Genomic DNA, 15881 nt, shown 5'->3' on the forward strand with positions numbered 1-15881 from the left:
GACAGTACGGACACGTGTCGAAAGAGGAAAAACGGTGGTGTACTCTTTATTACTATACTACCCCGATTCTAAAATTTGAACTGTCTCTAACTGGTGGATAAGACGAGACTAATTTAGACTTTTTGGCAACTTTTAAAAATTCTTTCTTTCTCGGTGTAGGAGCTTCTTCAATGTTAATATTTATTTCCCAGCAGACCCTGCTATTTCCCAATGATATATATGGGGGAGAATAGAAGATACCAGAACATAAGCAAAAGTATAATCTTCTGAAATTACACCCACAGGCCACAGAGATGATGAAGCAGCTAAATTAGATAGATAAGATTGTTCATGATTCAGGGAATGATGTTCTGGGGTTGAAACACCCGACTAATCAACACTTTTAATCAAGTACTATCATTGACTAAATTACAAAAATCACGCACGACGCAACTTCTTCTTTCTGTGCACCACCCTTTTCCTAGTAATTGTAAGATACAACTCATCCTAGTTTACAACAATTTATCTGTGCATGGCCTTCTTTCACTTCCATTGCAGAAACTGATCCTCAAATCCCACCAATCCTTGACCTGCCCCAAGCTCTACCAGGCTCAGTTTAGCTATCTAACAGTGTACCTGAAAAAAAACTTTCCACCACGAATTCAACATATACAGTTGATAGGGATCAGCTGGCTGTTGATGATTCTTTAGGGTCTGTCGCTCCCTCTGCCACGGTGACAGAGTTGCTAGTTTCCGTCGTTTGGTGACTTGGACTCTTTGGTGCCTGACTGGAAACCTGAGAATCTTGTGCAAGACCTAAAACCACCAGCGTTGACCTGTCCATAACATTCATCTTATTAAAATTACAGTGAACAAGAAGTTAATCAAATTTGTATCAGTAAAGGAGATTAGTTTGTGAAGTAACCTAGGTAGAGAAGATCGGATGCTTGGTTGTTCAGCATGGGCAATCAAGGGAGCCTTCAGGGAAGCAGCAGTTCTGCTCAATGCATTTTCCAGTTGTGCTGCAGGCAACTAAATGATAATAATAACTTTGTCAATGATAATAGTACATTATAACAATCATTTTAATCTAAATGACTTGTAACTGGAGCCCAAAATACTAATGGTACAATTTTAAGACCCCTTCATCTTAGCAGTAAACGTGTCTTTCTCTTGAAGTTATGATGTCAATTCAACTCGCGTAATGAAACCTAAACCTATAACTTGATTTCTTAAGCTGCACTCTCTAATGAGTTTTCAGGTCCTGCTGTCTCACCGACACAAGTGATAAAGTTTTAAATCTTGTCTGCCAATCCAACAAAGAACAAGGCGATACCGGAACGTCACCAACTCTATGTTCCATATCGTGTCTCAGTAAGCCAATAAGGCATAATCAGGATATAACCTACCTGAAGTAACACGCCAAATGACTGAGGTTGCGTCAGGAGAGCACACTTCAAGAACCCAACCCATAACTTTGGGTATTTCCATATCTGCACTCGCCAATGAATGAAAAACGTATATAAGGGACAACCAGGAAAATAAATCATGAGTGTGCAAAACAAGTCATCAAATTAAAATATTAGCAAATGACATTGTACCTGCTTAGTCACAAGTCGCGAGAGAATCTCCATTATAAAGTCTACCTACAATGTCCATATTCACCGTAAGTCAAAAACGTGTCACAACTATTGGAATAAAGCAAGAACCTATTCTCTAAGATAGTGGGGGAAAATTCACAACTCAAACTCAAAGCATAAACTGAACTATCCACAATTTCATAAATCACAGACAAATGGCCCAAGTAACCAAGCGAAAGTAAAGTCCAACAGGAAGCTGAATCACGTGATGTAAATTAATCCTCACCAAAGCTGGGAAAGCACCAATTGCCTGCAAGACGGTGCGCATGAACAGCAGGGGAAGCGGAATCTGCTCAACCTGTAATTGAAAATGCTCGGATTGTAGAGATTTTTAAGAGATGAAAATTGGACATCTAGGCATGAAAGTAATCAAGTTTCCAGAGGCACATACCAACTGATTCAACACCTTCGCTAGCACTTGCTGGGTAAACACTTGTCGCTGCTCAAAACAAGCATTGCATGCATCCATAACCTGTGAACAGAAAAGTACTTACTTAGCTCAAGTGTTCAACATAGTGCACGATGGCCAATTTTTTGGAGAAGTATGACACGTGCCTTTTTCAAGGCAATCCCATCTTTCTCAGGATCAATTCCATGAATGGCAATCAATACTTCAGCTGGGCTAAGTATTGGACTTGAATGAGATGATCCCTGCACAACAATATTTCCAGCAAGACATCAGTACAAAATTTGAGTAGCAGTGATTTACAATGACAATGAACCTACAATACAACAACATAACGGCTGAAGTTGAGAAAAACTCAACCGAGAAGAAAAAGGAAAAAGCTGCAGATAAGTGATACCACGGGGAAGTTTTCAGGAAAGACAGTTCTGAAAGAGAAATACCTGTAGCATGCGAGCAAGTGCAGTTTGGAACTTATCTGCCGGAAGGTTGACAAGCTTGGGAAAAATTGGTAACACCTAATTAAACAAATTCGTGAATCATACAGAAAACTCATATAAGAGAGGATAAATATCATAAATCTTTATAAACTATATCATGACATTAAATGACAAAACGGAATTGAGATGAAACAGAAAAGGTAGTGATCAAAAAAACCTCCTCTTTTGGCAGATATGACAATACTGGAATGAGAATTCCAACATCCTGCGAGCAGCATAAAACAGGATACACATAAATGATAACAGTTTTGAATACAACCAATAATAAATGAAAGATCATGGATGCTACCTTTAGTTTCGAGTCATACAACTTTTTGACAGTATATACTAAATCTGGTGAAGGAACTGTGCCATCCGTTAATATATGTAACACCTGCCCCAATGGACCAGATAAATGCAGTATTAGTTTCACTTTGACACGAGCTTAATAGAGGTACAAGACATGATGCTTGTTTTAATTTCATTTTTGCATGGGTAAAATAAAATAAAATATATAACTAAATAAAATTTCAGACATCACTATTTTAAATGCCTATCTATGGAAACAATTGACAAACAAACAAATGAAAAAGGTTAACAACCTGCAATAGAAGGCTCTCACTGCCAGAAGGGGGATCTGAAATAATTGCAAGAATCTCAGGTGAAGATCCTATTGTGCGAACTAATATTGGGATATGGCGATGAACTGCCTGCACCACACAATCGAATAAACAGCTGTTCTTAGAACAAAGATAAAGGTAAACTTTGATGTAGCTTTACATATTAAAACCTAGATGCCAAATTAAGTGATTTCAGACCTCAGTCACAGCCTTCGGAATGCTCTTGTAAATAATAAAAATTTGCCGAAAAAGTGAACGTTTCTGCAATAACAGCGGTAAACTCATAAGAGCTTGTTTAATGAACAAAAGAGTGATACTAGAATGCATCATGTACAACAAAGACACTTAGTCAGCAAGAATAGAATATGCATATATATATATGACAAGAAGCATTACCTTGGTACAGAGGGCAAAGTAGAGAGACATGCACCGCTGAGCCTCAGAGATCAAGGAGGTTGCCGTATTTGAGGTGGAGCATGGCTGATGGGTATCCGAGGAAACTTCCTCGACACCTGTTTTTGACAATAGCTGGTCATTTGAAGGCTTTTCCACATCAGCATCCTGTATATACACTGCATTATTAGCTCTGTTGTAAACTTTGACCTCCGGGATACATTTTGGCTACGAAAGTAACTTTAATCACTAAAATCACAAGGCCAATATACCTTTTGCACTTCAGGGGTTAATCCTTCAGTATCCAATCCCTCTGTAGTATTTCTTTTTGTTACCGAGAGAAGCATTTCATTAGCGAAGTCTTCAATTTGCTGAGCTATGGATGATATTGGATAAAGCTTGTTCGCTACCTAAAAGCACAACAACACCAAAAGCACGGAAGTTAACGATGGAAAGCGCCAACATTTAACATCATCAACATCAACTTTTATATGCTTTACCAGACGTATTGCCTTCATCCGTACTTCTTCTAACTGATGGACTGCACTCTGAGAAGGTAAAAAAGAGAAGATTCAGTTAACACGTCTCATTTAACAGGGTAATACAGGTAGACTGAAAAGTGATTCTTTTTGCTCCTCATTTGAATCACAATTTCAAGCAGAATGCCCACAGCTTAGAGATCACCTGTAAAGCAATTTTCAAGCAGACATCTCGAATTGGAGGTCTTTGCAAAATCAAGCTCCACACAGCACTGAGGCCTTGGGTAACTCTATCACCACTTTGGGTTTCCTTGTCAGTAATTTCGCTGCTTCCAGGAGAACACAAGGATTCTAACAATTTAAATGCTGGCCCTGGCAGGTAAGGGACTTCACCAAACAACCTACTCAGAGATTTGTCAGATGCTGGAAAAGAATCTCGAAGCGTCTCAGCCTACATGATATAATTTCCTTATTCATCAACTGTATGAGAATAAGTCGTTCCTATATATGGACTAAAAAAAAATCTAAGAAATACAGTACTACACACCACGGTGAGAAGAAATGTCTCATATACTGAAGTCGCGGTTGTAGATGAAAAGAAGTCATTTTCTTTTTCTGCCTCTCCAAATAACCTATAGAGCACACGCAATGTCAACTCGTGTCCCTGAGGACATCAAACAATTCATGTCAGGAAACTGCTTTCACTACATAAAAAATATGAAAACTAGCATCAAAGATACCCAACGATACAAAAGAAGTAGAAGCATGCAACAAATTTTTTTAAGACCCATTTCATTTTCATAAGGCATATTAAGTGTAGTTCAAAAATCAAGAGCACCGCCTACCCTAATAGCTCACAAACAGAAACCACGGTGCAGCTAAACAAGGAACTTAACTCGGGAATCAAAATCGACTTGAGCGAATTGTTACCTCGTAGGTTAAATAATCTGACGATATATGCTCTTGCAAAAGCTTCCAGGGGTCCAACTCCAATGGGTACTGCAGATTTGAGATTCGGTAAATAAGAGTTTTAAAGTTGACAAAATTGAGAAACTAAACAGATTAACCTCTAAACAATGACTACAGATTGCAACAATTTTGCACCCAAATAAAACTCCGAATTTTACGTATCTAGCCGCCTGGTATATTTGTAGATATAAATAAAACGTGCACAATTGTCAAAAGTTTGAACCACGAGCTAAAATACTGCATGTATCAATTCTATGAAAAAATCACGTAAAAGAGTAAGTTTGCTTAAATTGCTTACCTCAACTCCCAAATAAGCAAGTAAAGAAAACCGAACATCAGAGGCTCCAGCTATTGATATTTGCTTGTAAGCCTCAATTATGCGAATGAAAGCTGTTTTTTGTAGTTGATCCTTTTGTTCATCAGTAAGTTCAATTACAGGTGCTGACATCTTCGGGAGGATACATTGGCTAGATATTGATGTAGAAACAACACTATTGGTATCCGAAGCAGGTACTTGTAGGCCAAATTCCTCGGTCTTATCAGCTAGCACAGAAACAGTTGAAGAATAGTCCATCAAAAAACTCCCATCTGAGTTTGTAACTTTATCCTGACTTTCTCCTTCTGAATCAACATTAGTCAAATGAGAAGCATCTGGTGCTTCTGGCATAGCATCAGCGCATACACTGGAGTCGAGACCAGGTATTCCACTCTCAGGTGTACCTCCATCATGCATGTCAGATGACATAGTTGGACTTTCATACTTTGGCCTGATCGGGTGACCAACACTTCCTGGATTAGTCATAATGATGGATGCTATTGTTGCAATAGTATCATTTCTGCTACCAAAATCCGAATCGATTTCAGGGGTGACCACTTCATGATGTTCATCCTCCAAGTGTTTCTGAAGTTTCAATCAAAAACAAACAAACACGCATCCATAAGAAAAAATAACAAGATTGAAAAGATTTTCATTGTAGAGTTTGCTGATAGAAGAAAGAAATCATAATACTTTGACATATTACCTGTTGAAACACAGCAGAAAGTGAAGGGATGTCTGATACAAGTGACATAAGATGTGACGCAAGGGTATTACTATCAGCTACATTCAAAAGAGAACTCATGTTCGACATTGTTTCTTCATCTTCCTCAAATTTAGAAGGAAGGCGCCTCATATTAGCCATCACAACTTCTCCTAGCAAGTCCGCAGAGATGCTTGATAAAAGAATCTCCAACGATCCAGCAGCTTTGTCACCTTGAGCCACCAATGCGCCAAACATAGCGACAAGCTGCTGCACAGTTCCTGTCTCCCCATCTCCGGTAGAGGATGTTGCTCCATTCGAAGAAAGGGTACCCTGATTCAAATTAGGTTTTCTTTCTCTGTTTGACCCCTCTGTGTTGATTGGTGATGATCTGGCACGTTTCCCAGTTACCCCATCATCTTGCTCTGGATCACCGATTTCTTGAATCATAGATCTTTTCCTTCCTGATTCTTGTCCAGCATCTTTGATTAGGGGCTTCTCTTCCTGTAATATACAACGAAATTAAGGCTGCCCTGGTCATTTATTGTCCCAAAGTCAATTTTAACTTGGAGAAGATGCTAATTGGGATGAATAGACGGCCATATAAATCTGATTTCGAATCCATAGTTACACAATATCTAACCAATTAAATCCTCAAAGGAAGGAGTGGATAAATAAAAATTCAATGTCAATTTGTCTTTTGCAAAGACATTATGATATGAGGGATTCGAGATAACCGGATACACCACAAACTAAACTTTGATTATGGGTAGTGCTAGGTATCACCTATCCACGAGCTTATGATACTCAAACAATATACAGTATGTTGACATGATTATGTATTTACGCCTAGTTCAATTCACCATTCCCAAACACAATTAAACCTGAAATTAGTGAAATACGAGGGAAAATAAGTACCTCAGTAGATTGTGACTCACATGTTCTCGCATCTAAACTTCCGGCAGTTGTATGCTCCACCAACTTTCCATCTTCCATTTCTCTCATGGCACCAACCAATCGCTCACACCACTGCAGGTAGCATTCTAATCCATTACTATATCTTTCATTCAAGTATATAAACAGGAAAAAAGAATTCTGCACTGGTGAAAACCATAATTTTTACTCAAATTTATAAAACTATCAACTGTATAATTTACATAAACATGGAACATACTGGAGCAGCACCCGGGTGTGTACATTGCAAGCAGGATAGGAATGCCTTTTTCAAAGCATGATGTGCACCAGTAACTCGCACCCCTTTGACCACAGAACTTGATGGTTCCAAGCCAAGCAATACCGGCAGAATACGGCCATAAAACGCAGGCCTTTTGTTTGCGATGGTTGAAAGACTGGTAACAAACATCAATCAGAACGGAACACAAATAGAGGATCAACAATCATTACCCAACTGCACAATACAACAAAGAAAAAAATACTAACCTATTGATGAGAACAATTATTGTTAGATTACTTAGTGATTTCACTGTGGGAAACCGCAGCTGATCGAGCAATAACCCTAGGCTTTGACTGGCTTCCATTGATAGATCACCAACATTTAGCACTGGATGGCCTCCACGCAACCATGATATGCTAAATCCCTCTATTTTTCCTGCAAATGAATATAGACAGCCATCAGAAACTCCAAAGTACTACAACCAATCTCAGCCAATCCATCATCAAACATCATTTACTGTTATCTCATTTCAGGGCTTAAAGTAACATGTAGGGGATACCTTCAGAAGATTGATATGGGGGAGGCTCCGAGGAGCCATTAGGATCTGGTGTGTAAAGAAGAACAATTGCTTCTACGAACTTTATTGCTAGCAGTCTAATCCCATCAGTTCCATGCTTCTATACATATAGAAAGACTGAATTAGCTCATATAGTCAAGAAATCTGAAAAGTTCTCATAGCCAATTCTCGAATCAATTACCTGAAATGCAATGGGACATACTGCGTCTTTGAACTTCAACATCCATTCCCACGATGTTATTAGTGAATCATCCAATTTGCTTGCACTTAAGCCCTAAAACAGCATACACCATGCTAATGTTAAAAATAGAAAACACTCACTGAAAAGATTAAAGAGAGTTATAATGTTGCTATATCTCTAACCTTCACTGCAACCTTCTCAAGCATACTGCGAAACAAATCTGTACCACTAGAAATGGCTTGTCTAGCAACTGCTGGTGTATCATCTTCCAAAAATGATATCAAAACTGGTAGAATTTCAGGTATCAACTCCGTACAAGTGGATCCAATTTCTCCAATTATCCTATATTTTAACAAGTAAGAAAAAAGAAGACAATCAGGATCCGGAGTTGCTCAAAAAGAATTCTCATGCCAGCAGTTCCATTCAAGGGTTCCTCCACCAGCAGCAAAACCTGCACCACCACCCCACCACCTCTGTCTCCAAATCATCCACCTGCCCAACTGCCTAATCCTCCGCACTCCATCAGTCCCACCTCCTACTCCAACACCAATCCCACTACCTGCCCCGGCACCGCCTCCCTCATAATCTCCATCAAAAGCCCCAACTCCACAGCACTACATAAAGAAGGTACTGGCATTGGTGCGGGGAGATAATTTGGTGGTATGGCTGTTGGTGCACCGTGGAGGATTTCTGGTGGAGCTGCTTTGATCTTGGTGGTGGTTAAGGGAAGTGCAGTTTTTTTAACAGAGGAACCCTAGAATCAACAATGCATTGAACTAATAATTAAAAATTTTACTAGACATGATAATCAACAAATAGAGAAAAAGAGGAAGAAAAGATACACATACTGTGCGAGTAATTTACGAATAGGACTGAAACGATCCTTCTGAAATTCGACAAGATTAGGGAAAAACTCAGAGCATAAAGAATCACCATTCTTTAACAAAATCTCTTTAAATTGATCCAAGTATTGGAGTTTCAAGGGCATATCAGTCGTGTATTTGATCAAGTGAAGAACATTGCTTGTCTTTTCTCTCGCATTTGATGTCATTCCCACCATTTTTGATTTCTTTTTCAAACCCTAGTTTTTGGTTTTATTTCAGAGAGGGGTTTTACAGTGTTTCTTTCATTACTAGTTGATTCTGGTCTAGTCCAGGGCAAGGAACACAATGTGAGAACAAAGGGTTAATGATGATATAGTGGTTTTTAGCCGGAGCATGTAGTGGTCTGTCTCTCGATTTGTACCCTTGGATTGCCTTGACGCTGACCTGATCCAACCATAGAAGAAAAAAAATTAGGAATTTGGTGAAGCTATTGGAAAAGAAATTTGAACCCATGCTCCTCGAGAATATTTTAATCTAGCAGCATCGTAACCGATAATATGAGTATACGCTAGTTGCAATGAATCAGCTAATTTAGACTAATTTTTAATTTATCAAGTGTTTTTGTAATTATCATCACAACCATCCATTTGTTTCAATTTAACATCGTGCGATGATATTATTGTCATCAATTTATTTTTTTTATTTTTATGGGTACCTGCATCTGCTTTATCTGTAAATGGTTACAAGTGTTACACCAATATAATAAATGATTTTACTAAATTTTGTTAGGTGTTTCCTATGACTGCTAAATCTGATTTTATTATTACCCGTGCATGATACATGGCTTAGTTAAATATTAAATCCCTAAGAAAAAAAGATAAACAAAAAGTTAATGCATATCTGCCACTCAAGAATATACGCGAAACCTGAATCTTTAATTATTTTATTTTTTTCATCTTTTTGTTCATAAAAGCATATTCGTTATTGAAAGAAAAGCTTACATTGAGTTATCCTTTTGTAAAACAGAGAGGATGAATCTTGGTGGATTTTCATATCACATTTGGTTACATTCATACTTCTTAGCATATTTGGCTAATCCATCTGTTGTTTTATTACTTGACCAAGTTAGGAAAGAAAAAGCGCTCGAGACTACTAATAGTTTCTAAAATTCTACTAATATCCGAGAGGAGATTACGATTCTGCCAATAAGAGTTTACAAAATTTGAAGACACTGCTTCAATGAAAGTTTTATGGTCTCTTTTTATGATGATGTTTCTCCGACCTTTACTCTTAATAAATTCTGCAGTTTCCTATAAATATTAAACCTTCAACTTGTGTAGAGTCAGTGGCTTTAGTAACTTTCACAATTTCCACTGTGTATCTTCTTGCATAATCTCATAATATTAATCCAATTTCATTGATTTATTAATTGAGTTATATGCAGCATCAAAATTTAATTTACATTAGTTTGCCGGTGTTTTTTCTCATTTTGGTTTGATTTTGTTGACTTGAGACTTGCACAAAGAGTTGGCAGCCAAGATTGGGATATTATTTTTTTATAGCAAAATTTTGTAATGCATATGATAATGTTGTTAGGATGGGTGAATTTTCTTTCAACGACTTTTAAGCATCTATATTTCCAAATTTGCCACATGACAACAGTGGTTAAAAGGATACTTTTCTCATTCTTGAAAGAGATGATGCTTTTGATTTTAATTCTAAGATATCGTACACTATTGCAAGGAGTAAAAATTCTGCTGAGAGTACATAGCATCTGGAAGAATAGCAAACTAGATAACTTTAAAAAATCACATTGCATGAATATGCTGTGAGCATCAATTTCTGATACTTGTTGACAGAAAGGACAAAAATAGTCATCAAGTTAGATGTGTTTGCCAACTCTACATCTTGTTTGTATAATATTATTTAAACAAACAATTCAGCTTGTAGGGAAGTTGAGATGTCATATTTTTAGCCAAAAATTGTGCCCTTCTTTGAGTCTTGAATCAGATCCTTGTATGTAGATTGCACAGTGAAGGTTACATTTTTTATTAAGCTTCGGTGACTAGTGTCTTTGGCATTATGTGGGAGTCTTATGTCTTGAATAGCTTTACACTTTGTGTTGGAGAAGATTTGCTGAACATTTTGAATATTCCATTGGTTGCTACTTTGTTGGGTCAAATTTAGGATAGTGTCATTCTCTTGGGTGTGTTGTGTTGGCGTGGATAACTGAGTATGATGAATACTACCATTCCAATTATGTTTCCATATCTCTATGCTTTAACCATCACCTACAATCCATACATAATATTTCTTCACTTTTTGCGGTCCTTTATGAATGCTCCTCCATCAGTTATTATTTATTTTATTTATTATTATTTCTTCCTAGTTTCTTGTATCAACATGATATAAATATGAAATGATCTTCATTTTTAACCCTTCATCATCACGTAAGAAACAAAGAAGCCTGCAGTCTTTTTACAATTTACCTTTATTTCGATTATCATATAGCCTATAGTTTTTTTTAAGACTATTTAGGGATCATCTTAATTTGTTTGGTTGGTTTTTTAACCACTTTCATTTTTCGGGAATAACTTTCTTCTACTGTAATTCATTTTCTCTGCTCAAAACCACATATTTTAATGAAGAATATCTTTTATGACCGTTAATTTTCTAGGATGAACTATCCTTTATTGTACTTTAATTTTTAGAAGAAAAAAAAATCACTTTATTTTATGGAAATAATTTTCTTCAATTGTAATTCATTTTCTCGCATGAACTTTCATTCATGATAGTTCGCTTTCTAAAATGATTTATTTCTTTAACACTTCATTTTGTGAAATGAATTTTCTTCCATTATAGTTATTTACTAGAATGAGCTCTCTTTTATAATAGTTTATTTTCTATAACGAATTTATATTTTTGCACTTTTTGTACTCTAGTTCATTTTCTGGAATAAACTCTCTTTTAAAACGATTTTTTTATCAAGCACTTCATCTTGAGTGAACTATCTTTTATGACAACTCAATTTCTATGGTAAACTCTCTTCTTTAACAATTTATTTTTATTGGATGAATTTTTATTTGGCCATAAATATTTAGATATTGGTTAATGTTTGTATCCTACTTCTTCAAAATTAAGTATTCAACACATTTGTTATATTTTAAAAGAAATCTTGTTAAAGAAGTAACTGAGAAGGAGTTTAGAGTGTTAACTTACAAATTTAGATATATTAAGATAGTTTCTTATAATTTTAGAATTTTATTCGTTAAGAAACCTTGCATTTTCAATTTAAACAAATTGAATCCAGTGTTTTAAATCAACGGTTGGAGAAAAGCAGACAAACTCTTAACCACTGACATAAGTCATATATGATTTTTTTTACAATGTTTATGTTGATGTCTTAAAGAAATATTGAATTCAAAATTTTAAAATTAAGAGAGAAGAAGGTTTTTTTTTTAATCAGTTAAAGTAATTTGAAGTGCTAGTGTGTGACAGCGTGACAGCGTGACTCTTTTATCTTTTATCCGACAAAACATGTCTTATCTAAGTCTATATCATAATATAATTTCTCATCTCCGTTTTGTCTAAATCCCAAACAAAAACACAACCTATCTCCTCTCCGCGCTGTCTAAATCCCAAATTTAGGGTTTTTGCGTCTCAAAGTTTTGGGTTTCTAACTTGGTTGATTCGAATTTTTTGTTTGTTCTTATTAGATGATCAGAGTAAAAAACAAATCTTGGTATCGTTTGCATGTTCGTTTAGGGCTGTGATTTTTTTTTTTAGTTTCTCCGAATAAAAGTGATGTCTAATATCTTTTAGGTGAATCGGTTTGTAGTATGTAAATATGATTTTCTTTATTTTCTTTATTCCGTTTCATAATTTCAATCCTATGTCAAAAAAGTAAATAAAAACAATTTGATAAAAATATTGTATACTTTCTTGAAGGATGTTGATGTGATACCAAACAAGAATTTCTTTATTTAGAGATTTGAATATACTAATCAGAGAAAGGTAAAGAAATGGTAATTTAAAATTGTGTGCTTATTTATATACATCAACGTTAGAACAACTGATTACACTTGGACTATTACTTGCATCATTTGGGAAAATAATTTTCTTGAATGGCTAGTTTCTCTTGTTAGAGAAAAGCTCATTGTAACTGAAACTTGATGAAGAAATATATTCTATCTAACCTACTAAAAAAAGAACACGTTACAACAAGGACGAACCTAAGATTTGTTAATAAGGATTTTTTAACTTTTATTGGTGACAATCGGTTTATATGAGCTCCCACATCCACAGACTCTCCTTAATCGTTTTTTATGTAAACCTATATCCTCCGATTACTAGTATTTTTGGTGAACGAAGAACACCAACCCAAAATTGACATAGTGTGAAATTATATCCACCAATTTTAGGTTGGTGTGTTTTTTTCTTCGAAGATCAATCGACATACTATGTTAGATAATAAGTTTAAAAATCTACTAATCATCCGATTAACGGGCACGTTAGCCATTAATAAAAATAATTGGATAAGAGGCTTTAAATTTTACTCCAAAATTATTTTATTTTTAGTGATATAATGAATAGTGTGAAATTATATCCACCAATTCTAGGTTGGTGTGTTTTTTCTTCGAAGATCAATCGACATACTATGTTAGATAATAAGTTTAAAAATCTACTAATCAACCGATTAACGGGCACGTTAGCCATTAATAAAAATAATTGGATAAGAGGCTTTAAATTTTACTCCAAAATTATTTTATTTTTTAGTGATATAATGAATAGGCCTCAAAATTTTAATAATTTTTTTGACTTAGCAAAAAAAAAAAAAAAAGAATTGTGTTCCAAAATTAACTTTTAGCATTTTTTTAACAAGGATATCATTAGAAGAACGACTAAAGGAGTCTTGGTTACAAAAGTAATAGAGTCATCTAATATATAAGAGACATTCCTTCTCATATTAGATTTATCTACTAGAAGTTTTTGAGTTATACATGCTGATGGATTATAATTCCAATCCAATTCTGAAAATAAAGTCCTTGCATATTTAGTTAAGGAGTTTGCCACTACATTGCTTGTTCTTGGCACATAATGAAAACCTAATAAGTTGTTGCAGGAATGTGCTATCTTATATACTTCCTCTAAAATGTTTTTGCTTCTCCATGAGACTTTTGAAGTGCGACCATTGAGATGATTGAAGAGACTTTCACAGTCCCCCTTCTATGTTGAAATAATGGATGTTCTTTTCTTTAGCGCAGTAAGTCGCCCGAAGAATGCCTACCACCTCTGCCTCTTGTGGGTCTGAGCTTGTGGATGGTCTTGCTTTTCCTCCTTCAACTTCACTTGTTTCATTTCTTAAGATTAAATCAAAAGTAGAATAGTGTAGTTCTGATATCCATGTTGCATCTACATTAATTTCGAGGCAATTAGTTGATAGGGCAGGCCAAGGAACTTTTTGCTTTCTCATAGTTTTGAAGTGTTTCTTGACCAATAAGAGATATGTTTCTGGATTCCTATTGAAATAAGCCACATTTTAGTAAGGAAAAGTTTTATTGATATTACTTGGTTTGTGATATGTAATCCTTGTTTACAGAGATCAAGAATACCGATTGTTTGGTCAAATTGGATTCTAATTGGGTTAGGTCACTGTTACCAAATTGATTTTGCATACCTACAATGAAATAGAAGATGTTATGTTGTTTTTAGTTCTTCTCCACATATTGGACAAGAAGGATCAATGTCTTTCACTTTTCCATACAACTTTTTATTAGTGGCTAGAACATTCTAAATGCACTTCCAAAAAACGACTTTTATTCTTTGTGATATGTTTAGTTTCCACGGAGTTTTCCAAAAAGTTTTAGGGATGGTCCTCTTTCATTAAGTTTATCATACAATGATTTGACTATATAGTTTCCTTATTTTGTTAGATTCCATTTAAGCTTGTCCTGTTTGTTGGATTTGTCTAAGAATAAGTAAATTCTAACAATTAGAGCAGCTATATCAGTAGGAAATAGAGAGTTTATAAGGTGATAGTTCCGATTTTTAGTAGTGGGATGATAAGATCTGCCACCAGAATGACATAGTCATTACTTGATTTTCTATACTGCATCAAGTTGCATTTTAGGCCTGGAATCTAATTATCTTCCCAGATATTGATGTGTAAATCATTTCCTAATTCGGCCGGTTCCTATGGGGGTTGGTTAAACCCCCCATTTGTGGTAGGCTTCTAAAAGGTCCTACAAATTATAACCGCAAGTGCACGGTCGTCGGTTGTAGCTCGTGCAAGTACGGGTCGATCCACAGAGATCGGGTGTGTTTTGGAAGTGTTTTAGCTAATTGGGTTTCTAGTTTGCTTTTGGGCTATGAAGCCTTTTGGCTTAAATTGGGCTTTGAGTACTAATGGGTTTGAATGCCCTTTGAATGAATTGGGCTTTGGATTCAGTCAAGGTTCTGGGCCTTTGGGATGAAATGTATTGGGCTTGGCTATTGAACTAGGCCTTTGGGTTAAACAACTGGGCTTTGGTTAAGCCTGAATTGGATTGGGCTCAACTTGCTTTGGAAGGCAGCAGCAGCAAACAGCTTGGCAGAGGCAACACAGCAGCAGGCACCAGTAGCAGCAGCAGGAGCAGGAGCTGCACAGCAAGGCCAACAGCAACAGCAACTGCGGCAGAACAAGCAACAGCAGCTACAGCAGCAGTGCAGCAGAAGTGGCAGCAGAGTTGTAGCAGGAGAGGAATAGAATGTACAAGATGAGAAAGCAGTGCAGCAGCAATAGAAAATGCACAGCAGTGCAGCAGCAGAAGAAGGGAAAGGCAGCAGGAACTGCAGAAAAGCAGCAGCAGCAGCTGCAAGGGAGCACACAGCAGGGGAAAGCAAAACAGAAAAGCAACAGAGTTGCAGGGCAGGGAAGAAACAACAAGGCAAAAGTAATGGAAGAACTAAACAGCAAAAACAAAGCAAAGCACAAAAGCCAAACAAAATAAGATGAACCAAGGCTTAAGGCCAAGGGCAGGGTTGATAAAGAAACTGAAATGAAGCAAGGCTAGGCAGAAAACAGGCAAACAAATAGAATGGGAAGAAAACTAGCTTGCTATGAGCACTAGTTTCTCCCAATGCTCAATCAAAGTGCAACCTAAGC

At 36.3% G+C, this 15881-nt stretch overlaps 1 protein-coding gene across 1 annotated transcript; it reads right to left on the reverse strand.

The window, feature by feature from the left end:
* Positions 1–294: 294 nt before the first annotated feature.
* On the reverse strand, positions 295–9058 carry LOC113309995. Its single transcript, XM_026558531.1, has 27 exons — positions 8762–9058; positions 8096–8255; positions 7914–8006; positions 7715–7832; positions 7422–7590; positions 7156–7330; positions 6900–7010; positions 5985–6485; positions 5261–5863; positions 4924–4992; positions 4541–4657; positions 4199–4444; positions 4015–4062; positions 3787–3924; positions 3518–3682; positions 3320–3382; positions 3104–3211; positions 2812–2895; positions 2680–2727; positions 2466–2540; positions 2175–2270; positions 2011–2091; positions 1846–1917; positions 1581–1625; positions 1389–1472; positions 905–1011; positions 295–815 (listed from the first exon to the last, which is right to left on the reverse strand). The coding sequence occupies exons 1-27, from the start codon at positions 8971–8973 to the stop codon at positions 665–667; spliced, it is 3939 nt and encodes a 1312-aa protein (XP_026414316.1). The 5' UTR covers positions 8974–9058; the 3' UTR covers positions 295–664.
* Positions 9059–15881: the final 6823 nt, after the last annotated feature.

This window comes from Papaver somniferum, chromosome 9 (assembly GCF_003573695.1).
Source record: "Papaver somniferum cultivar HN1 chromosome 9, ASM357369v1, whole genome shotgun sequence".
In the NCBI taxonomy this organism is placed as follows: domain Eukaryota; kingdom Viridiplantae; phylum Streptophyta; class Magnoliopsida; order Ranunculales; family Papaveraceae; genus Papaver; species Papaver somniferum.